The sequence below is a fragment of the Mesoplodon densirostris genome, chromosome 13 (assembly GCF_025265405.1).
Source record: "Mesoplodon densirostris isolate mMesDen1 chromosome 13, mMesDen1 primary haplotype, whole genome shotgun sequence".
Lineage (NCBI taxonomy): Eukaryota > Metazoa > Chordata > Mammalia > Artiodactyla > Ziphiidae > Mesoplodon > Mesoplodon densirostris.
The window spans coordinates 28055575-28079955 of record NC_082673.1 but is presented as its reverse complement, the minus strand read 5'-3'; the positions used below and the strand labels follow the sequence as shown (position 1 = coordinate 28079955).

Below are 24381 nucleotides of genomic sequence, written 5' to 3'. Positions count from 1 at the left end.
GTTATGTGGGAGAATATCCTTATTTGTAGGAAATACACACTAATGTATGTGGGGTAAAGGGACCTCTTGTCAGTAACTTATTCTCAAATGGTTCAGAAAAAAAAAAACTTGTATTATTTTTGTGATTTTTCTGAAAGTTTGAAACTCTTCTAAAATAAAAAAAATAAAACTTTCCTGGTTGTCAAGGTCCTTCATTAGCTCATCTTACCAGCCTCATCTTCAATAGCATCTCCACACCCCCACTCCTCCATCCACATTGGACCTCTCCCACTCCTACAAGCATAGCATGTCCATTTCTGGGTCTCTGGCTTGCTCGTGTCATGCTCTATTCCTATAAGGCTTTATAGCTCCACTTTTGCCTGTTAAAATTCTTGAGTGTAAGAAATATCATAACACATATTCTTGAATGTATGCATAACAGAAATATCATAAAACTTGAAGTTTTTAATCAAATTAAATCTGGCTCCAAATTTTCACTCTTTAATTTGGCATAAAAATTTCATCTCAGTCTCAAGTATATGGGAAGCGGGTGGCTTACCCCGCACACAGAAAAGAAAAACTTTCTCTAGTTTTCAGTTCATCACAATGGCTGCTGTAATGCTTAATATCAAAATCCACATTTCACTTGAAGGCGGAAAGCTCCATCCATTCTGTGACATTTGCTGGTGTAGGAATCTTATGCTACTACTCCCCAGGCCATGGTGGCATGTGCCACAGGGTCTTAAGTCTCAATCACTTGCAGAAAAACCCTTACCACCTTCTCCCCAACCATTTCCTTGGTCTCCAGAAGCTCATCTTTTCCCCAAGCATTAGGTTATTTCCTCTTTCCATTCCCTAAGGAAGACTCAGGTCGGAATGCCTTTATACCTAGAAACTTCCATTTTCAGCCTAGAAACATAAAAATCATAGATAACCATTACAGGAAAGGAAACTCAAACTCATTTTGTAAAGGTTTAGCTACCTTAGAACCCTGGGAGGAAAAGTGGTTTCATCCTTTTAAGCCTCCTATTGCTTTTAGTATAAAACACGAATACTTCAACCAATTATACCACCACGCTGCTCATCCTCTAACATGAGTTGGTAAAGTTTTTTAAAGTATTAAGTTGGTAAAGGGCCAGGTAGTAAATATTTTAGGTTTTGCAGGCTATGTGGTGTCTGTCTCAACTACTCAACTCTGCTGTTGTAGCGTGAAAGCAGCCATAAATAGTATGTAAATGAGTGTGGCTGTGTTCCAATGAAACTGTGCTGACACTGAAATGTGAATTTAATAAAATGTTCATGTGTTGCAACATATTGTCCTTATTTTGATCTTTTTCCTCCATTTTAAAATGTAAAACCATTTGTAGCTCATGGGCTGTAAAAAAATAAGCAGAGGGCTGAATCTGGCCTGTAGTTTGTAGTTTACCAATTTCTTCTCTAAGACAATCAGATGAGAACTTTTAACATGAATGTTTCCAGAATTCTGAATTATTTCCTTCTATAAATAGATCATTTTTGTGCATTTATCATAATTCTTACCACTTTCTGTCAAAAATGATCATTTCATATGCATACACCTATCTCAAATGACTGTCCTCTTTACAAGAAAGTACTTCCTTTGAGGCCTCACAGAGCCTAGGTGTTCAAACTATTTCAGTTGAATGAAACTGAGTAGTGGGGCAAATAAGGTTGATGAATGAAACAAGTCTATCATGGAGCATCATCTACACAATGCTGGCTTTGTTATGGGAGAGGGCTATGAGTTTTGTTGCAGATGATTTGTAATTATTTCTGTGGGCTCTCATTTTCTTCTCCCTAATTATATTTGTTAACTTGTTGAATTGCTTCCAAGACCATTCTTTGGGGACTGAAGCTGTATAAAGGACTCCGCATTGCTGAGTCTCAACAGGAAAGCTAATGTTTCCAAAACAATATTTCTTTATTTATGATTTTATTCACCTTTAAGGTTTTTTTTTTTTTTTTTTTTTTTTGCAGTACGTGGGCCTCTCACTGTTGTGGCCTCTCCCATTGCGGAGCACAGGCTCCGGAAGCGCAGGCTCAGAGGCCATGGCTCACGGGCCCAGCCGCTCCGCGGCATGTCGGATCTTCCCGGACCGGGGCAAGAACCCGTATCCACTGCATCGGCAGGCGGACTCTCAACCACTGCGCCACCAGGGAAGCCCTCATCTTTAAGGTTTTTAGAAAAACTGGAAGTATGAGATTGGGATGAATTTTTAAAGATTAAAAATCTTGAAGCCATTGGGTTCATAGAGAATTAGAAAAACGTCTTTTAGAAAATTACATGCTTCTTTCTTTTGTCTTAGTAATACCTTATGATTTCATGTTTTGTATTTCACTAACTCTGTAGAAAATCCTGTGAAGTAGGCTGAAGAGGAGTATAGCTAAGACTCTTCAAGGTACAAGTGGTTTAAAAAAATAACCCAACAGGGGGCTTCCCTGGTGGCGCAGTGGTTGAGAGTCTGCCGGCTGATGCAGGGGACGCGGGTTCGTGCCCCGGTCCTGGAAGATCCCACATGCGGCGGAGTGGCTAGGCCCGTGAGCCATGGCCTCTGAGCCTGCGTGTTGAGAGCCTGTGCTCCGCAACGGAAGAGGCCACAACAGTGAGAGCCCCGCGTACCGCCAAAAAAAAATTAAATAATAACTAACCCAACAGGTACTTCCCTGGCAGTCCAGTGGTTAGGACTTCACCTTCCAATGCAGGGGGTGTAGGTTTGATCCCTGGTCGGGGAGTTAAGATCCTACAGGACTCGCAGCCAAAAAACCAAAACATAAAACAGAAGCAATATTGTAATAAATTCAATAAAGATTTAAAAATGGTCCACACACACACACACACACACACACAAACTGAAAAAACATAATTAACCCAATAAAAAAAAAAAGCAATGTTTTCATTCAGACAACTGAGAAGACAAGGGATGGATCTTTCTTCATCTATGGTTGAATCCAAGGACTCCAATGATATCACCAAGATCCTGTGTTCTGTTGTTCAGCTCTGTGTTCTTTTGCATTGCTCTTATTCTCTCCCACTGCAGTCAGGCTTCCCTCAAGTTGCTGGAGGAGACGGCAACTAGCAGCCTCAACATCATCCCAGCACAAGGATACTAAGAGAAAGAAGTGTCTCCACTAGCTCTGGCTGGAAAATCTTTAGACGAGGACTGTAATTATTCATTCAACCAGGATCACTTAATAGGAGAAGAGTGGTTCCCCAGAGAGGGATGCTGAGCAGAAAATGAATGTTCTCTGAAGTGGGTATTTACTGAGCGGCCACCTACATATCGGAGAGGGAGGCACAGAGAAATGAAGTAACTTTTCCACAGTCACACTGTTGGTAGGTAACAGAAGTAAACAGAAATCATGTCTTCTCACTCATACCTCATAGAGTGCCTCTGCTCTTACCTGTATAAACCATGTTATTTCCATGGTGTAAGTATCCCTATCTCACCATTTCCAAATGAAAGCTAGGCCCGTAAGCTTTCATAAAGACTATAATGTCATTCCATTGCATCTATTTCTTTGTCTTCTGCATATACATCAATAACTTCACATTCAAGGAACCATAATTATACTCACCTTATTAGCTTCAGTATTCCTGGATAACTCTGGCCTCGTGAAAGAATCTAACGGTTTTCTGTCGCTTTGATGTTACTTTGGTCTTGTCGCCACACATTATGGGCATTTTATAATGCATTTTAAGGTGTTTTTAAAAGTCACTCTAGAAAAAATACAGAATTTTAATGCAATTACATTGACAAGTAATTATTCCTCATTGCTTAATATATTCTCTAATTTTTTTGTGATGGACATAAACAATAAAAATGATTTACTGTTAAAGTGGTTCATCTTTCTATAAGCAGGCAAGTAGCTGATTAGGCGGGAAGAGGACTTCACCGACGGCCAGCCCACATGGATTCTAGTTGGGCTTTGTCAGTTACTAGTTGTGTGGATACCGAACATGGCTTAGACTCTGAACCTCAGCATTCTCACTTGCTAAAGGGGAATGCTACTTTGGCCTTATTTTGATACTTAGAGCAGAACTCATGTACCGTTACCAAAATGATATAAAAATGTCAGTACTTCTACATTTGTTTAAAAGCTGGCTTTCCCTAAGACCGTGACAAAATAAGGAGAGAGCATGTGAAAACTGTTACCTTAGTGGAAAGAGCCTCTTGGAAGAAGTGATTCGATTTTCTAGAAAACTCATCCTAGAACACCTTAACTGGGAAATATACACACACAGAAATAAAACTGGAAGGCAAAAATATTTCTTCTAAGATTTTCTAAAGTTCCCTGATTCTTGTTTTACAACTTACTGATATTTTCTTGGGCCTCTGCCATGCTGTCAGAAAGTCTCATTTTGAAGCAAGGAAACTTCAATGAGAAAAGCATTTCAACTTTTGGCTCACTACAAATTTTCCCTTGGGAGATTATAATTCTAGATCTGTTCCAGACTTTAGGTTCTTTATTGCTGCAACCAAACCCGGACACCACCCAGAGGTGCGCAGCGCCACCTCCTGGGAGCGCGGACAGAGCCAGCCAGCAGTAAGCGGCTGAGGGCCGACCACCTGTGTTAGGGTCTGCGTAGCTCTGGTGACTCAGACACTTCGGGTGGTTTCTGTACACATACCCCTGCGAGGAACTCCAGACTTAGCCGCGTCTTCGACGCCTCAGCTGAGTAGAAGTTCTTAACCCAGCGAACACCAAGGTATGTTAAAAGGGACGGTCCTGTGTTTAGGGAAGGATGCTGCACGGCTGAAATGGTTCTGTGGACAGGACTACTTTAGGTGGGTGGGAACCAAGCCGTGAGCGAAACGACGCTCGGTGGGCGGAACGACGCTCGGTGGGCGGGGCTTATCGCCGTCTGCAGACCAAGCTCACGGGACACGACTCCGCCCTGTGGGCGGAGCTTATCTCGGTGGGCGGAACTACGACCTGAGAGAGGACCGTTGACTGGCTCCCTCATTCCGGAACTTCCTGGATCCTGTGCGTGCAGCTGGCGTTACCTGGAGCTTAAAAACCTGCCCGAGGATATCTGAGGACTGGTGAGAGATTAATAAAAAAATTTTCCGGCGCGCTGGCATGAAGTTTCCGAGGGTTGAGACAGGAATGGCCGTCCGCGGGCTGCTGCCGTCGGGAGGCTCCGTTCCGTCGTCGCTTGCTGCCTTAGGCAGCCCTACTCGGCCGCAGGCCTGCTGGCTCAGGCCTAAAACCCCCATGCCTGCTGGGCCTTCAGCCCACGGCAGGGTACCAGTTTTGGGTTGTTCTGTTGTCACCAGTTTCCACGTGGTTGTTAGAGAAAATCCCTATCCCCTACCCCCACAGCTAGGCTCTCACCTTCTCCACGAACCTTCCTCGAGTCCCCAACTCGATTGGATCTTTCCCTTCTGTGACTCCACTCGTATGCTGTCAGTTACAGCACCTATCTTTATGTTTCTTGTGTTTGTATATGTTTCATATGTATGTATATAGGTTCTGTACCACACTTGGTACATAGTAATTGATTAATGAATACTAGATGAATGGTTGGATTTTGGTTACTTATTGGAAGGATTTTAGATTATTTAATTTAGGGGTGGTTTATGTGTATTTTCTGCTTCTATAATAATCATGTATTTCCTACTGTGTTCATTTTTATTTATTTATTTTTTCTTTGCGGTATGTGGGCCTCTCACTGTTGTGGCCTCTCCCGTTGCGGAGCACAGGCTCCGGACACACAGGCTCAGCGGCCACGGCTCACGGGCCCAGCCGCTTCACGGCATGTGGGATCTTCCCGGACCGGGGCACGAACCCGCGTCCCCTGCATCGGCAGGCTGACTCTCAACCACTGGGCCACTAGGGAAGCCCCATTTTTTTATTTTATTTTTTTTTAAGAAGAAGTTCTGTTGGGGTTCGGAAGCATTGCTGTCTCTCTTGTTCCTGAGGCTAGACATTGAAGGAGGAGAGATACAATGTGAGCAAAGGGAAGAAAGGAAGAATGTGCAAGGTGTCTTCAGAGAGTGATTAGTAGACTAGAGTAGGTATAGAGAAATAGCAGGAGATACCTTTGACAGATTGATGCTAGAGTCAGGTTTCCAGCAATATGTCAGGACCAAGAATATTGCTCCTTGTGGGTTGGAGGAGCCACTGAAGGATTTTAACATTGGGACGGTTCATTTCATACCACTACGCAGGATAGACTTGAATGCATGTGGCTTAAGCCAGGGGTTGACAGTCTTTCTGTAAAGGACCAAATAGTAAATATTTTAGGCTTTGCGAGCCACAGTTGTCGCAGGAAAGCAGCCACAGACAAAACATACATAATCGAATGGACGTAGCTGCGTTCTAATAAAACATCATTTACAAAGACGGGTGCCAGACCTGATTTGGTCCATGGGTATAGTTGGTCCCAACCCAGAGTCTTACCAAATAGTCGTAGGGACTAAAGCAGTAACCCAGTCCTGAACTAGGCAGTAGTAAATCATGTTTTTCTACTGCATTTTTATTTATATATGAGAGGCCACATCACATAATGAGAGCTCAGGATCTAGTCTGCTTGGCATTCTCTGACTACCAATAGTGCAACAATGGGCAGATTAAATTCTCTTTGCATCAGTTTTTTTTTTAATCTGTAAAATGAGGATAAAATAGTACCTCCTACAAAGTGTTGTTGTAAGGAGTAAATTAGTTAAAACATACAATGTTAGCATAGTGCTGTACATGTAGTAAAAGCTTAATAAATCTTAACTATTAATATTTTTTAAATTTTTCCTCACGTGCATTGTTAAAGACAGGTTTCAAAGATGTTTCTCAAGGAGAATTTGTAGGTTTAGTGTGTTTAGCTATAGAACAGAGATAATACCTACAGTTTTTAGGCAAGAGCCATTCACATAGAGGTGATGTGGAAGTCATGAAAGTAATTTAACGCGGGGGTTAGGAAGTGTAAGCTTAAGTACTGGTTTTGAGGAGGTGCACACGGGAGTGAAAATGGGACAAGTAAAAAGGAATGAAAGAAGGAGGGAGAAGAGAGTCAGTCGTAGAGTATGAAAGGAACCAGAATGGAATAGCAGTATGTAAACTATCAGAAGGATGGATGGTGATGGTTAGCATTGTCCGATGCTGCAGAGAGCTGAAAGAAAACAACTGTTGTGTTGAGAATATTAATTAATGAATCTAACTGGCAGAAATTAATGTGGAGCCTCTTATGGGCCAGGTGCTGGAGATGCAGAAAAGAATTAGCTACACACTCTGCACTGAAACAGAAAAATCTAGTAGGACCGAAGGGACATGCAGATAATTTTAATACAAGCAACAATTTTAAAAATAATCAGGAGGAAGGTGGAACTTCTTAGATTTAATTGGTACCTTTACTTCCAAAACATAAATTGATTTACAGTTCATAAACATGGGCAACTGAATTGAGCTCCTTTTCTTTCTTGCCTAGACAATGGCCAAGAACAAACTAAGAGGACAGAAGTCCAGGAATGTATTCCAGGTAGCCAGCCGAAAAAGCTTTAAGGTTAAAAATAAAGCAAAGCCAGTTACCACTAATCTGAAGAAGGTTAGTATCACTTAAGCACTCTGACTTTATTGTTTACAAGAAAAGCATAATTGTAAAGCTACTGAAAAACTGAATGCTAATATTTAAAACAGGTTCTTAGCCTTTCCTACAAAAGCAAGATGATTGTTAAACATTTGTTTTAAAAAAGAAATAAAGATGAAGAAAAATAACATCCCTTTCTTGAATTCAAATGTGCAAATGCAAAAGGAAGAAAGCATTTTAACTGCAAATGTCTGTGGCTCCATACATAGAAATCAGAGCATTGAAATCATAAAAAAATCATGGTATGGAAAAGTAATCTCTAAACTCATATATATTCAAGAAGCTTTCAACAGAGCCAAGAAATGGAATGTCAGTCAACACCCATTCTTTTTCTCCTCAGTAATTCTTATTTCTCTGAAGATATCTAGAACTCTGATAAAAACCTAAAAATTGAAGATAAAGTATTTTGTTACTTAAAATACAAAATTTGAAAAGAAAGGAGTTACTTTATCTTTATTTCCGAATATTTGGGGAATGGGAAATTTCTTCAAGATTAAATAGATTCCTTAAGAAGATTATTCAAGAAAATGTTTTCAAGCTTAAGTAGTAGGTGGAGTCCCCTCTAGAGGACTTAGTAATTATCATAATGGTCCATAGAAATGTAACATTTTATCTTTCAGTCTTCATGAACTAGCTGAGTTAAACTTTTTGATGGAGCAATTTCATGTCTTTGGAAATGCTAAAAAGGAAATAAAGCTGGGTGATATGACTGGGGTTTGGGGGTGACAGTTTTAGATAGAATTGTCTTCAGGGTTGACACTGAAGCCAAGACCTGCCTGACAGGAGCCAGTGATGCAAACTGCTGGGGAGTGTTGGGAGCAGCATGTTCTAGGCAGAAAGAATAGTGAGTGCAGAGACCCCCAGCTGGGTGAAGGCTTGGTGTATTTGAGGAAAATTATTTTGTTTGGATAGGAAGTCCTAGAAGCTCTACGGATGCTAATGGAAAAGATCTGTGGGTAGGCAGCCTGGTTGGAGAAAGTATCGAACACTTTTCTGAGAAAGCAGCCTAACTTAGGGGGAGGTCGTACGATCGCCACGTACTATATAAATGGTAAATTGAAGTTGGTGGCCACGAACATAAACTGAAGCCAGTCAGCCAGTTATGATTTTCTAGAGCTTCAGTTTTGGGCTCAGAAAAGGCTGATACCTGAGTTTAACTAGGTCGGCAGGGAAGTCTGATTGAGGGAGAGAAGGGAGGTCAAGTTAGGGTGTGAAGGAGCGACTGATCAGTGGTCATGGAATCTGTGCAGGCTAAAGGAAAAAGCAGGGATATGAACATGTGAACAATAGTGAACTTGGTGGGAAAAGATTTCAGTGAGATTTAAGAATTATTAATAAAATAAGTGAATAGAAGGATAGGAGGTGGTGCAGTAACAGGTAATGATGCAGCCTAAGGTAATGCATGAGAGTGATGGCAAGGTAGGTCGTGGAAAAGACCCCTGGAGGTGAGGACCTGAAGAGATTAAGAAGCCATAGGATAGGTTTTTGTCGTAGCCACTAAGCAGCGACGCCAGGCGTGAGAGGGGTCAGTGAGCCATGGTTTGAGATCTTTCACGAAGGAGCAAGTAATCACGGTGTTGGTAGGTGACAGTAATGAGGACAGGGGTGTCAGAATGTCCTGATGCATAAGATGCAAAAGAGCCAAAAGTGTTGAAGGAAAAATGGTTGGGGAGCAGCTGTGAAGAACAAGAATACCACCCCCACCTTTCAGATTCAAGCGAGGACGGCTACAGGGGCCGCTGTCCTCAGGACACTGCCAGGCACTTCCATCAAGGAAGGATTCAGAGACGTACTGTTAGAAGGACACTGGAAGCATGCCATCCAGGTTCCTCATTTTACAGATGAGAGACGATAGCACCGTAGCTTAGAAACATAGTGGTCACATATTTTGGCCCGTTTATTCCAGGAAAGTCAAGGTATGAGGTATATCCACACAATTCTTATTTTAAAAAAAACAGAACCTTTTGTCTAAAATGTCCCAATAAGACTGTAAGAATTTTAGGGTAAATTGTCTCCATAAATTGGTAGGATTGATAAGAGTTTATAGATTTGGGGGGTGACAAGATTAAATTAAGGTTGCCTATATTTTTGTCCTTAATGGTTGTGAGACCATGGATTAATGCTCTTTTTCTTTTTTTAAAAGATAAACATCGTGAATGATGAAAAAGTTAACATCGGGAATGAAGCTTTTGTATATATGCAAAAGGTACTTGTACAGTTCGTAAAAGGCCTTTCCCTTGAACCTCTGCAGAAACAGCTGGTGAGTGGAAATCACTTCCTTTCGTTCTGGCTAATAAACTCCAAATTTTCAAAGCCTGTATTGATTGTCATTTTTAGTATTTGGCTCTGTAGTATGTATAGCTTATTGAGACTTTAAAACATTGAGTCTAAAATATGGGAATTTATTGTTCTATTTCCAAAAGTACAACTAGAAGAAATTATATTGAATAATAGATTATATGTCAGTAGATTATGTCATTTTTGTTTGCTATTGTTATTTAAATTTTTAAATCTAATTTTCTCTCCAGATTCCTCAGCAGTGTCATGAAAACGAACCAGTTGATGTTGATGAAGCTACAAGATTAATGGCTCAGTTGTAATATACTGGTGATACATCAGATTCTCCAAAAAGACCAATAAATTAAATGCTTTATACAATTTTATTTTAAAAAATCTTGTTAATGTACAGGCATTGGCACATTTTAAAAACAAACTACATAAACAGATCTTTCCTATAACCTAGGAAAGTGGAATGTCAGAAGTCAACAAAATGTGATAAACTTAAAGTGCTAAAACAGAAGGCACTTCACAAAATCTGTTCACTGAAACAGTTAACATATCCTAGTTTACACCCTTCACTTTATAAGTGGCAGTGAATGTCTGGATCAGAGGATACACAGAAATATGGACAGTCTCGTGGCAGTAAAAATGTAAGACAAACAAATGATGAGCCCTTGGCCAAATTTTTTGTTTTTGATGACCTTAAGTCTACTTTAACTTTCCTCTCATATAAGGAAAAAAAACAGAAGGATTCAGAATGGGAGGAAAAGTTGAAATTCCAGAATGTAATTACTTGAGAGAAGGGAGTTGGTGGATATGAAATCACATTTTCCTCTGAAGCAATCACAATCCTTTGTTCCTATGGTTGAAGTTTTGTGAAGTAAAAAAGAAAGTATTAGGGAAGAACATTTCAGAATCAGTGAACTAAAAATGTGTTGCATTCATTATTTTAAATACTTAGGTTATTAAGACATCTAAAATATTACACAGTTAGAGGTAGATAACAGTCCCAAGTTTCCATGGAATCTAATAATTTAGTATCTGGACATCAAACAGATCACAAACTCCTTCATTATCATCTAAATTAAAGTTGTAGTCATCTGCCGGGGTCGGAGAAAGCCATAAAAGTGGAAACACTGCAAGCAAAAAATAAATTCAGTGTTAAAGATGGTTTCTACATACAGGTAATGATGTCTAACATAAAATACTATCAAAAACATCAAGCCAGGGCTTCCCTGGTGGCGCAGTGGTTGGGAGTCTGGCTGCCAATGCAGGGGACACGGGTTCGTGCCCCGGTCCGGGAGGATCACACCTGCCGCGGAGCAGCTGGGCCTGTGAGCCATGGCCGCTGGTCCTGCATGTCCAGAGCCTGTGATCCACACTGGGGGAGGCCACAACAGTGAGAGGCCCGACTACCGCAAAAAAAAAACAAACAAATCAAGCCAAATTATGTTTCCCATGTTATACAGCAAGTTTTTAAAAAATACGTAATAGGAAATGTAATGATCAAATTAATGACTTGTATTTTGTGTATATTTTGATAGATTCTTCTTTAAAGACATTTTATGCATTGATTATAGGTGTTAGCTTGAGAAACAGAAGTTAATTTTTATTGGTTGAACTTGTCACTAAAATTTATGATTCAGAAACACTGGTCAAAGTATTTTCTCTGATCTGCTAAATAAGCTACCACTTTGAAAACAGAGAAAGGAACTAGACATAAATTAATAACTATGCTGAAATTCTCTGCTTTTACGGAAGTGTCTGATAAATGTCTAAGTGGTTACTGTGCCATTGGCTAATTTAACAGCTGCTACTTCCTAGGTCTCGGCTGTACATATTTGTTAGGAACCAGGACTCTGAATCCAAGAACTTTTAGAAAGGTGAGGCCCAGAGAGTAACTGCTAAAGTAACTACCATATTAGAGCTAGTTGATTTTTAAGAATTATTTCAGATTAGACGATGATGTGGCTAATCTTAGTAATACTGACTTCACATTGGCAGCTTGAAATTGGCCATGGTAGGAGTATTTACAAAACTATGTTTTCACATTTCCTCTTGACTCAGATACACTGTTTTAGTCTTCTTGGCCAAATTCTTCAGGTGTAAAAAGGGCTAGTATGCCAACAATTCAGAAGTTTATTCAGTAAAGGTGATAAGTATCCCCTTATGAATTCTTTTTCCTCAAAATGCAGGCAAAAAATTCTGAAGGATGCCTATAACTTACTATGAATCATCATAGTACATTAAGCAGTTAAAAAATACAGGTTCTTCATTTCTTTTAAATCATGTGCCACTCATAAATTCTAGAAAAGCCTTATTGATGTATAAGGTTATATTTATTAAATTTTTTAACTACTTACCATCAGAAGACATTAACTCATCAATATCTCCACTAATAGATCCCGCTGGAAAGAGAAATGTGATATAGAGTTTTTTACACTTCTCTTTATATATTTTAGCAGCAAAAAGGCAATTATATTTAAACACAGTAGATATTAAGCACAGTTATATTTAACATCAGCATCTTGATTAAAAGTACGAAATTAGGGCTTCCCTGGTGGCGCAGTGGTTGAGAGTCCGCCAGCTGATGCAGGGGACGCGGGTTCGTGCCCTGGTCCGGGAAGATCCCACATGCCGCGGAGCGGCTAGGCCCGTGAGCCATGGCCGCTGAGCCTGCGCGTCCGGAGCCTGTGCTCTGCAACGGGGGAGGCCACAACAGTGAGAGACCCGCGTACCGCAAACAAACAAATAAACAAAGAGACAAAACACAAAAAAACCAACAGGGACTTCCATGGCAGTCTAGTGGTTAGGACTTCGCCTTCCAATGCAGGGGGTGTAGGTTTGATCCCTGGTCGGGGAGTTAAGATCCTATGTGCCTCGCAGCCAAAAAACCAAAACATAAAACAGAAGCAATATTGTAATAAATTCAATAAAGACTTTAAAAATGGTCCACACACACACACACAAACTGAAAAAACGTAAATAACCCAATTAAAAAAAAAAGCAATGTTTTCGTTCAGATAACGGAGAAGACAAGGGATGGATATTTCTTCCATCTATGGCTGAATCCAAGGACTCCAATGATATCACCAAGGTCCTGTGTTCTGTTGTTCAGCTCTGTGTTCTTTTGCATTGCTCTTATTCTCTCCCACTGCAGTCAGGCTTCCCTCAAGTTGCTGGAGGAGACGGCAACTAGCAGCCTCGATTTCACATCATCCTAGCACAGGGATACTAAAAGCAAGAATTGTCTCCACTAGCTCTGGCTGGAAAATCTTTAGACGAGGACTGTAATTATTCATTCAACCAGGATCACTTAATGGGAGAAGAGTGGTTCCCCAGAGAGGGATGCTGAGCAGATAATGAATGTCCTCTGAAGTGGGTATTTACTGAGCAGCCATCTACATATGGGAGAGGGAGGCACAGAGACATGAAGTAACTTTTCCACAGTCACACTGTTGGTAGGTAACAGAAGTAAACAGAAATCATGTCTTCTCACTCATACCTCATAGAGTGCCTCTGCTCTTGCCTGTATAAACCATGTTATTTCCGTGGTGTAAGTATCCCTATCTCACCATTTCCAAATGAAAACTAGGCCCGTAAGTCTTTCATAAAGACTCTAATATCATTCCATTGCATCTATTTCTTTGTCTTCTGCATATACATCAATAACTTCACATTCAAGGAACCATAATTATACTCACCTTATTAGCTTCAGTATTCCTGGATAACTCTGGCCTCGTGAAAGAATCTAACGGTTTTCTGTCACTTTGATGTTACTTTGGTCTTGTCGCCACACATTATGGGCATTTTATAATGCATTTTAAGGTGTTTTTAAAAGTCACTCTTTAGAAAAAACACATAATTTTTAATACAATTACAGGGACAAGTAATTATTCCTCATTGCTTAACGTATTCTCTAATTTTTTGTGATGGACATAAACAATAAAATGATTTACTGTAAAAGTGGTTCATCTTTCTATAAGCAGGCAAGTGCCTGATTTCGCGGGAAGAGGACTTGACCGACGGCCAGCCCACGTGGATTCTAGTTGGGCTTTGTCAGTTACTAGTTGTGTGGATACCGAACATGGCTTAGACTCTGAACCTCAGCATTCTCACTTGCAAAAGGGGAATGCTACTTTGGCCTTATTTTGATACTTAGAGCAGAACTCATGTACCGTTACCAAAATGATATAAAAATGTCAGTACTTCTACGTTTGTTTAAAAGCTGGCTTTCCCTAAGACCGTGACAAAATAAGGAGAGAGCATGTGAAAACTGTTACCTTAGTGGAAAGAGCCTCTTGGAAGAAGTGATTCGATTTTCTAGAAAACTCATCCTAGAACACCTTAACTGGGAAATATACACACACAGAAATAAAACTGGAAGGCAAAAATATTTCTTCTAAGATTTTCTAAAGTTCCCTGATTCTTGTTTTACAACTTACTGATATTTTCTTGGGCCTCTGCCATGCTGTCAGAAAGTCTCATTTTGAAGCAAGGAAACTTCAATGAGAAAAGCATTTCAACCTTTAGCTCACTACAAATTTTTCCTTGGGAGATTATAGTTCTAGATCTATTCCAGACATTAGGTTCTTTATTGCTGCAACCAAACCCGGACACCACCCAGAGGTGCGCAGCGCCACCTCCTGGGAGCGCGGACAGAGCCAGCCAGCAGTAAGCGGCTGAGGGCCGACCACCTGTGTTAGGGTCTGCGTAGCTCTGGTGACTCAGACACTTCGGGTGGTTTCTGTACACATACCCCTGCGAGGAACTCCAGACTTAGCCGCGTCTTCGACGCCTCAGATGAGTAGAGGTTCCTAACCCAGCGAACGGCAAAGCATGTTGACGGGGAGGGTCCCGTGTTTAGGGAAGGATGCTCCACGGCTGAGAGGCTTCTGTGGACAGGACTACTTTAGGTGAATGGGAACAAGCCCGTGAGCGGAATGACGCTCGGAGGGCGGAACGACGCTCGGTGGGCGGGGCTTATCGCCGTCTGCAGACCAAGCTCACGGGACACGACTCCGCCCTGTGGGCGGAGCTTATCTCGGTGGGCGGAACTACGACCTGAGAGAGGACCGTTGGCTGGCTCCCTCATTCCGGAACTTCCTGGATCCTGTGCGTACAGCTGGCGTTACGTGGAGCTTATACCCCTGCCCGAGGGTATCGGAGGACTGGTGAGAGATTAATAAAAAAATTTTCCGGCGCGCTGGCGTGAAGTTTCTGAGGATTGAGACGGGATTGGCCGTCCGCGGGCTGCTGCCGTCGGGAGGCTCCGTTCCGTCGTCGCTTGCTGCCTTAGGCAGCCCTACTCGGCCGCAGGCCTGCTGGCTCAGGCCTAAAACCCCCATGCCTGCTGGGCCTTCAGCCCACGGCAGGGTACCAGTTTTGGGTTGTTCTGTTGTCACCAGTTTCCACGTGGTTGTTAGAGAAAATCCCTATCCCCTACCCCGACAGCTAGGCTCTCACCTTCTCCACGAACCTTCCTCGAGTCCCCAACTCGATTGGATCTTTCCCTTCTGTGACTCCACTCGTATGCTGTCAGTTACAGCACCTATCTTTATGTTTCTTGTGTTTGTATATGTTTCATATGTATGTATATAGGTTCTGTACCACTTGGTACATAGTAATTGATTAATGAATACTAGATGAATGGTTGGATTTTGGTTACTTATTGGAAGGATTTTAGATTATTTAATTTAGGGGTGGTTTATGTGTATTTTCTGCTTCTATAATAATCATGTATTTCCTACTGTGTTCATTTTTATTTATTTATTTTTTCTTTGCGGTATGTGGGCCTCTCACTGTTGTGGCCTCTCCCGTTGCGGAGCACAGGCTCCGGACACACAGGCTCAGCGGCCACGGCTCACGGGCCCAGCCGCTTCACGGCATGTGGGATCTTCCCGGACCGGGGCACGAACCCGCGTCCCCTGCATCGGCAGGCTGACTCTCAACCACTGGGCCACTAGGGAAGCCCCATTTTTTTATTTTATTTTTTTTTAAGAAGAAGTTCTGTTGGGGTTCGGAAGCATTGCTGTCTCTCTTGTTCCTGAGGCTAGACATTGAAGGAGGAGAGATACAATGTGAGCAAAGGGAAGAAAGGAAGAATGTGCAAGGTGTCTTCAGAGAGTGATTAGTAGACTAGAGTAGGTATAGAGAAATAGCAGGAGATACCTTTGACAGATTGATGCTAGAGTCAGGTTTCCAGCAATATGTCAGGACCAAGAATATTGCTCCTTGTGGGTTGGAGGAGCCACTGAAGGATTTTAACATTGGGACGGTTCATTTCATACCACTACGGAGGATAGACTTGAATGCATGTGGCTTAAGCCAGGGGTTGACAGTCTTTCTGTAAAGGACCAAATAGTAAATATTTTAGGCTTTGCGAGCCACAGTTGTCGCAGGAAAGCAGCCACAGACAAAACATACATAATCGAATGGACGTAGCTGCGTTCTAATAAAACATCATTTACAAAGACGGGTGCCTGACCTGATTTGGTCCATGGGTATACTTTGTCCCAACCCAGAGTCAAACCAAATAGTCGTAGGGACTAAAGCAGTAACACAGTCCTGAACTAGGCAGTAGTAAATCATGTTTTTGTACTGCATTTTTATTTATATACGAGAGGCCACATCACATAATGAGAGCTCAGGATCTAGTCTGCTTGGCTTTGAATCTTGGCATTCTCTGACTACTAATAGTGCAACAATGGGCAGATTAACTTCTCTTTGCATCAGTTTTTTTTTTTAAATCTGTATAATGATAATAGTACGTCCTACGAAGTGTTGTTGTAAGGAGTAAATTAGTCAAAACACATAAAATGTTAGCATAGTGCTGTACATGTAGTAAAAGCTTAATAAATCTTAACTATTAATATTTTTTAAATTATTCCTCACGTGCATTGTTAAAGACAGGTTTCAGAGATGTTTCTCAAGTAGAATTTATTGGCTTAGTGTGTTTAGCTATAGAACAGAGATAATACCTACAGTTTTTAGGCAAGAGCCATTCACATAGAGGTGATGCGGAAGTCATGAAAGTAATTTAACGCGGGGGTTAGGAAGTGTAAGCTTAAGTACTGGTTTTGAGGAGGTGCGCACAGGAGTGAAAATGGGACAAGTAAAAAGGAATGAAAGAAGGAGGGAGAAGAGAGTCAGTCGTAGAGTATGAAAGGAACCAGAATGGAATAGCAGTATGTAAACTATCAGAAGGATGGATGGTGATGGTTAGCATTGTCCGATGCTGCAGAGAGCTGAAAGAAAACAACTGTTGTGTTGAGAATATTAATTAATGAATCTAACTGGCAGAAATTAATGTGGAGCCTCTTATGGGCCAGGTGCTGGAGATGCAGAAAAGAATTAGCTACACACTCTGCACTGAAACAGAAAAATCTAGTAGGACCAAAAGGACATGGAGATAATTTTAATACAAGCAGCAATTTTAAAAATAATCAGGAGGAAGGTGGAACTTCTTAGATTTAATTGGTACCTTTACTTCCAAAACTTAAATTGATTTACAGTTCATAAACATGGGCAACTGAATTGAGCTCCTTTTCTTTCTTGCCTAGACAATGGCCAAGAACAAACTAAGAGGACAGAAGTCCAGGAATGTATTCCAGGTAGCCAGCCGAAAAAGCTTTAAGGTTAAAAATAAAGCAAAGCCAGTTACCACTAATCTGAAGAAGGTTAGTATCACTTAAGCACTCTGACTTTATTGTTTACAAGAAAAGCATAATTGTAAAGCTACTGAAAAACTGAATGCTAATATTTAAAACAGGTTCTTAGCCTTTCCTACAAAAGCAAGATGATTGTTAAACATTTGTTTCAAAAAAGAAACAACGATGCAGAAAAATAACCTCCCTTTCTTGAATTCAAGTGCAAAAGGAAGAAGGCATTTTAACTGCAAATGTATGAGGCTCCAAGTAACAGTTTTAATAGTTTTCTCAGAGCATAGAAATCATAAAAAACCATGGTATGGAAAAATTATCTCTAAACTCATATATATTCAAGTAGCTTTCAACAGAGCCAAGACATGGAATGTCAGTCAACACCCATTCTTTTTCTTCTCAGTAAATCTTATTTCTCTGAGGATATCTATAGCTCAGATAAAAACCTAAAAATAGAAGATAAAATATTTTGTTTCTTAAAATACAAAATTTGAAAAGAAAGGAGTTGCTTTATCTTTTTTTTCAACATATTTGGGGAATGGGAAAGTTCTTCAAGATTAAGTAGACTCCTTAAAACAATTATTCAAGAAAATGTTTTCAAGCTTAAGTAGTAGGTGGAGTCCCCTCTAGAGGACTTAGTAATTATCATAATGGTCCATAGAAATGTGACATTTTATCTTTCAGTCTTCATGAATTAGCTGAGTTAAACTTTTTGGTGGAGCAATTTCATGACTTTGGAAATGCTATAAAGGAAATAAAGCTGGGTGATACGACTGGGGTTTGGGGGTGACAGTTTTAGATAGAATTGTCTTCAGGGTTGACACTGAAGCCAAGACCTGCCTGACAGGATCCAGTGATGCAAACTGCTGGGGAGTGTTGGGAGCAGCATGTTCTAGGCAGAAAGAATAGTGAGTGCAGAGACCCCCAGCTGGGTGAAGGCTTGGTGTATTTGAGGAAAATTATTTTGTTTGGATAGGAAGTCCTAGAAGCTCTACGGATGCTAATGGAAAAGATCTGTGGGTAGGCAGCCTGGTTGGAGAAAGTATCGAACACTTTTCTGAGAAAGCAGCCTAACTTAGGGGGAGGTCGTACGATCGCCACGTACTATATAAATGGTAAATTGAAGTTGGTGGCCACGAACTTAAAGTGAAGCCAGTCAGCCAGTTATGATTTTCTAGAGCTTCAGTTTTGGGCTCAGAAAAGGCTGATACCTGAGTTTAACTAGGTCGGCAGGGAAGTCTGATTGAGGGAGAGAAGGGAGGTCGAGTTAGGATGTGAAGGAGCGACTGATCAGTGGTCATGGAATCTGTGCAGGCTAAAGGAAAAAGCAGGGATATGAACATGTGAATTGTGAACTTGGTGGGAAAAGATTTCAGTGAGATTTAAGAATTATTAATAAAATAAGTGAATAGAAGGATAGGAGGTGGTGCAGTAACAGGTAATGATGCAGCCTAAGGTAATGCATGAGAGTGATGGCAAGGTAGGTCGTGGAAAAGACCCCTGGAGGTGAGGACCTGAAGAGATTAAGAAGCCATAGGATAGGTTTTTGTCGTAGCCACTAAGCAGCGACGCCAGGCGTGAGAGGGGTCAGTGAGCCATGGTTTGAGATCTTTCACGAAGGAGCAAGTAATCACGGTGTTGGTAGGTGACAGTAATGAGGACAGGGGTGTCAGAATGTCCTGATGCATAAGATGCAAAAGAGCCAAAAGTGTTGAAGGAAAAATGGTTGGGGAGCAGCTGTGAAGAACAAGAATACCACCCCCACCTTTCAGATTCAAGCGAGGACGGCTACAGGGGCCGCTGTCCTCAGGAGACTGCCAGGCACTTCCATCAGGGAAGGATTCAGAGACGTACTGTTAGAAGGACACTGGAAGCATGCCATCCAGGTTCCTCATTTTACAGATGAGAGACGATAGCACCGTAGCTTAGAAACATAGTGGTCACATATTTTGGCCCGTTTATTCCAGGAAAGTCAAGGTATGAGGTATATCCACACAATTCTTATTTTAAAAAAAACAGAACCTTTTGTCTAAAATGTCCCAATAAGACTGTAAGAATTTTAGGGTAAATTGTCTCCATAAATTGGTAGGATTGATAAGAGTTTATAGATTTCAGGGGTAACAAGATTAAATTAAGGTAGCCTATATTTTTATCCTTAATGGTTGTGAGACCATGGATTAATGCTCTTTTTCTTTTTTTTAAAAGATGAACATCGTGAATGATGAAAAAGTTAACATCGGGAATGAAGCTTTTGTATATATGCAAAAGGTAGTTGCATGGTTCGTCAAAGACCTTTCCCTTGAACCCGTGCAGAAACAGCTGGTGAGTGGAAATCACTTCCTTTCGTTCTGGCTAATAAACTCCAAATTTTCAAAGCCTGTATTGATTGTCATTTTTAGTATTTGGCTCTGTAGTATGTATAGCTTATTCAGACTTTAAAACATTGAGTCTAAAATATGGGAATTTATTGTTCTATTTCCAAAAGTACAACTAGAAGAAATTATATTGAATAATAGATTATATGTCAGTAGATTGTCATTTTTGTTTGCTATTGTTATCTAAATTTTTAAATGTAATTTTCTCTCCAGATTCCTCAGCAGTGTCATGAAAACGAACCAGTTGATGTTGATGAAGCTACAAGATTAATGGCTCAGTTGTAATACACTGGTGATGCATCAGATTCTCCAAAAAGACCAATAAATTAAATGCTTTATACAGTTTTATTTTAAAAAATCTTGTTAATGTACAGGCATTGGCACATTTTAAAAACAAACTACATAAACAGATCTTTCCTATAACCTAGGAAAGTGGAACGTCAGAAGTCAACAAAATGTGATAAACTTAAAGTGCTAAAACAGAAGGCACTTCACAAAATCTGTTCACTGAAACAGTTAACATATCCTAGTTTACACCCTTCACTTTATAAGTGGCAGTGAATGTCTGGATCAGAGGCTACACAGAAAAATGGACAGTCTCGTGGCAGTAAAAATGTAAGACAAACAAATGATGAGCCCTTGGCCAACTTCTTTTGTTTTTGATGACCTTAAGTCTACTTTAACTTTCCTCTCATATAAGGAAAAAAAAAAACAGAAGGATTCAGAATGGGAGGAAAAGTTGAAATTCCAGAATGTAATTACTTGAGGGTAGGGAGTCGGTGGATATGAAATCACTTTTTCCCCTGAAGCAATCAGAATCCTTTGTTCTTATGGTTGAAGTTTTGTGAAGTAAAAAAGAAAGTATTAGGGAAGAACATATCAGAATCAGTGAACTAAAAAGGCGTTACATTCATTATTTTAAATACTTAGGTTATTAAGACGTCTAAAATGTTACACATTTAGAGGTAGATAACAGTCCCAAGTTTCCATGGAATCTAATAATTTAGTATCTGGACATCAAACAGATCACAAACTCCTTCATTATCATCTAAATTAAAGTTGTAGTCATCTGCCGGGGTCGGAGAAAGCCGTAAAAGTGGAAACACTGCAAGCAAAAAATAAATTCAGTGTTAAAGATGGTTTCTACATACAGGTAATGATGTCTAACATAAAATACTATCAAAAACATCAAGCCAGGGCTTCCCTGGTGGCGCAGTGGTTGGGAGTCCGGCTGCCAATGCAGGGGACACGGGTTCGTGCCCCGGTCCGGGAGGATCACACCTGCCGCGGAGCGGCTGGGCCCGTGAGCCATGGCCGCTGGTCCTGCATGTCCAGAGCCTGTGATCCACACTGGGGGAGGCCACAACAGTGAGAGGCCCGACTACCGCAAAAAAAAAAAACAAACAAATCAAGCCAAATTATGTTTCCCATGTTATACAGCAAGTTTTTAAAAAATACGTAATAGGAAATGTAATGATCAAATTAATGACTTGTATTTTGTGTATATTTTGATAGATTCTTCTTTAAAGACATTTTATGCATTGATTATAGGTGTTAGCTTGAGAAACAGAAGTTAATTTTTATTGGTTGAACTTGTCACTAAAATTTATGATTCAGAAACACTGGTCAAAGTATTTTCTCTGATCTGCTAAATAAGCTACCACTTTGAAAACAGAGAAAGGAACTAGACATAAATTAATAACTATGCTGAAATTCTCTGCTTTTACGGAAGTGTCTGATAAATGTCTAAGTGGTTACTGTGCCATTGGCTAATTTAACAGCTGCTACTTCCTAGGTCTCGGCTGTACATATTTGTTAGGAACCAGGACTCTGAATCCAAGAACTTTTAGAAAGGTGAGGCCCAGAGAGTAACTGCTAAAGTAACTACCATATTAGAGCTAGTTGATTTTTAAGAATTATTTCAGATTAGACGATGATGTGGCTAATCTTAGTAATACTGACTTCACATTGGCAGCTTGAAATTGGCCATGGTAGGAGTATTTACAAAACTATGTTTTCACATTTCCTCTTGACTCAGATACACTGTTTTAGTCTTCTTGGCCAAATTCTTCAGGTGTAAAAAGGGCTAGTATGCCAACAATTCAGAAGTTTATTCAGTAAAGGTGATAAGTATCCCCTTATGAATTCTTTTTCCTCAAAATGCAGGCAAAAAATTCTGAAGGATGCCTATAACTTACTATGAATCATCATAGTACATTAAGCAGTTAAAAAATACAGGTTCTTCATTTCTTTTAAATCATGTGCCACTCATAAATTCTAGAAAAGCCTTATTGATGTATAAGGTTATATTTATTAAATTTTTTAACTACTTACCATCAGAAGACATTAACTCATCAATATCTCCACTAATAGATCCCGCTGGAAAGAGAAATGTGATATAGAGTTTTTTACACTTCTCTTTATATATTTTAGCAGCAAAAAGGCAATTATATTTAAACACAGTAGATATTAAGCACAGTTATATTTAACATCAGCATCTTGATTAAAAGTACGAAATTAGGGCTTCCCTGGTGGCGCAGTGGTTGAGAGTCCGCCAGCTGATGCAGGGGACGCGGGTTCGTGCCCTGGTCCGGGAAGATCCCACATGCCGCGGAGCGGCTAGGCCCGTGAGCCATGGCCGCTGAGCCTGCGCGTCCGGAGCCTGTGCTCTGCAATGGGGGAGGCCACAACAGTGAGAGACCCGCGTACCGCAAACAAACAAATAAACAAAGAGACAAAACACAAAAAAACCAACAGGGACTTCCATGGCAGTCTAGTGGTTAGGACTTCGCCTTCCAATGCAGGGGGTGTAGGTTTGATCCCTGGTCGGGGAGTTAAGATCCTACGTGCCTCGCAGCCAAAAAACCAAAACATAAAACAGAAGCAATATTGTAATAAATTCAATAAAGACTTTAAAAATGGTCCACACACACACACACACAAACTGAAAAAACGTAAATAACCCAATTAAAAAAAAAAGCAATGTTTTCGTTCAGATAACGGAGAAGACAAGGGATGGATATTTCTTCCATCTATGGCTGAATCCAAGGACTCCAATGATATCACCAAGGTCCTGTGTTCTGTTGTTCAGCTCTGTGTTCTTTTGCATTGCTCTTATTCTCTCCCACTGCAGTCAGGCTTCCCTCAAGTTGCTGGAGGAGACGGCAACTAGCAGCCTCGATTTCACATCATCCTAGCACAGGGATACTAAAAGCAAGAATTGTCTCCACTAGCTCTGGCTGGAAAATCTTTAGATGAGGACTGTAATTATTCATTCAACCAGGATCACTTAATGGGAGAAGAGTGGTTCCCCAGAGAGGGATGCTGAGCAGATAATGAATGTCCTCTGAAGTGGGTATTTACTGAGCAGCCATCTACATATGGGAGAGGGAGGCACAGAGACATGAAGTAACTTTTCCACAGTCACACTGTTGGTAGGTAACAGAAGTAAACAGAAATCATGTCTTCTCACTCATACCTCATAGAGTGCCTCTGCTCTTGCCTGTATAAACCATGTTATTTCCGTGGTGTAAGTATCCCTATCTCACCATTTCCAAATGAAAACTAGGCCCGTAAGTCTTTCATAAAGACTCTAATATCATTCCATTGCATCTATTTCTTTGTCTTCTGCATATACATCAATAACTTCACATTCAAGGAACCATAATTATACTCACCTTATTAGCTTCAGTATTCCTGGATAACTCTGGCCTCGTGAAAGAATCTAACGGTTTTCTGTCACTTTGATGTTACTTTGGTCTTGTCGCCACACATTATGGGCATTTTATAATGCATTTTAAGGTGTTTTTAAAAGTCACTCTTTAGAAAAAACACATAATTTTTAATACAATTACAGGGACAAGTAATTATTCCTCATTGCTTAACGTATTCTCTAATTTTTTGTGATGGACATAAACAATAAAATGATTTACTGTAAAAGTGGTTCATCTTTCTATAAGCAGGCAAGTGCCTGATTTCGCGGGAAGAGGACTTGACCGACGGCCAGCCCACGTGGATTCTAGTTGGGCTTTGTCAGTTACTAGTTGTGTGGATACCGAACATGGCTTAGACTCTGAACCTCAGCATTCTCACTTGCAAAAGGGGAATGCTACTTTGGCCTTATTTTGATACTTAGAGCAGAACTCATGTACCGTTACCAAAATGATATAAAAATGTCAGTACTTCTACATTTGTTTAAAAGCTGGCTTTCCCTAAGACCGTGACAAAATAAGGAGAGAGCATGTGAAAACTGTTACCTTAGTGGAAAGAGCCTCTTGGAAGAAGTGATTCGATTTTCTAGAAAACTCATCCTAGAACACCTTAACTGGGAAATATACACACACAGAAATAAAACTGGAAGGCAAAAATATTTCTTCTAAGATTTTCTAAAGTTCCCTGATTCTTGTTTTACAACTTACTGATATTTTCTTGGGCCTCTGCCATGCTGTCAGAAAGTCTCATTTTGAAGCAAGGAAACTTCAATGAG

At 40.5% G+C, this 24381-nt stretch overlaps 2 protein-coding genes across 2 annotated transcripts; both read left to right on the top strand.

Annotated features, from left to right (window-relative positions):
* The first annotated feature begins 4923 nt into the window (after positions 1–4923).
* Positions 4924–10237, top strand: LOC132500790 (ribosomal biogenesis factor-like). Its single transcript, XM_060116071.1, has 4 exons — positions 4924–5042; positions 7421–7537; positions 9723–9839; positions 10108–10237. The coding sequence occupies exons 2-4, from the start codon at positions 7424–7426 to the stop codon at positions 10177–10179; spliced, it is 303 nt and encodes a 100-aa protein (XP_059972054.1). The 5' UTR covers positions 4924–5042; positions 7421–7423; the 3' UTR covers positions 10180–10237.
* A 4678-nt stretch (positions 10238–14915) lies between these two features.
* On the top strand, positions 14916–20237 carry LOC132500547 (ribosomal biogenesis factor-like). The gene is made up of 4 exons (XM_060115604.1): positions 14916–15033; positions 17422–17538; positions 19726–19842; positions 20109–20237. The coding sequence occupies exons 2-4, from the start codon at positions 17425–17427 to the stop codon at positions 20178–20180; spliced, it is 303 nt and encodes a 100-aa protein (XP_059971587.1). The 5' UTR covers positions 14916–15033; positions 17422–17424; the 3' UTR covers positions 20181–20237.
* The last annotated feature ends 4144 nt before the right edge of the window (positions 20238–24381 follow it).

Excerpts from the sequence above, each read along its gene's own strand:
- LOC132500790 (XM_060116071.1), top strand. The coding sequence starts at position 7,424 with ATGGCCAAGAACAAACTAAGAGGACAGAAGTCCAGGAATGTATTCCAG. Across the intron at positions 7,538-9,722 it reads TTACCACTAATCTGAAGAAG|ATAAACATCGTGAATGATGA; the intron begins GTTAGTATCACT and ends TTTTTTTAAAAG. Across the intron at positions 9,840-10,107 it reads AACCTCTGCAGAAACAGCTG|ATTCCTCAGCAGTGTCATGA; the intron begins GTGAGTGGAAAT and ends TTTTCTCTCCAG.
- LOC132500547 (XM_060115604.1), top strand. The coding sequence starts at position 17,425 with ATGGCCAAGAACAAACTAAGAGGACAGAAGTCCAGGAATGTATTCCAG. Across the intron at positions 17,539-19,725 it reads TTACCACTAATCTGAAGAAG|ATGAACATCGTGAATGATGA; the intron begins GTTAGTATCACT and ends TTTTTTTAAAAG. Across the intron at positions 19,843-20,108 it reads AACCCGTGCAGAAACAGCTG|ATTCCTCAGCAGTGTCATGA; the intron begins GTGAGTGGAAAT and ends TTTTCTCTCCAG.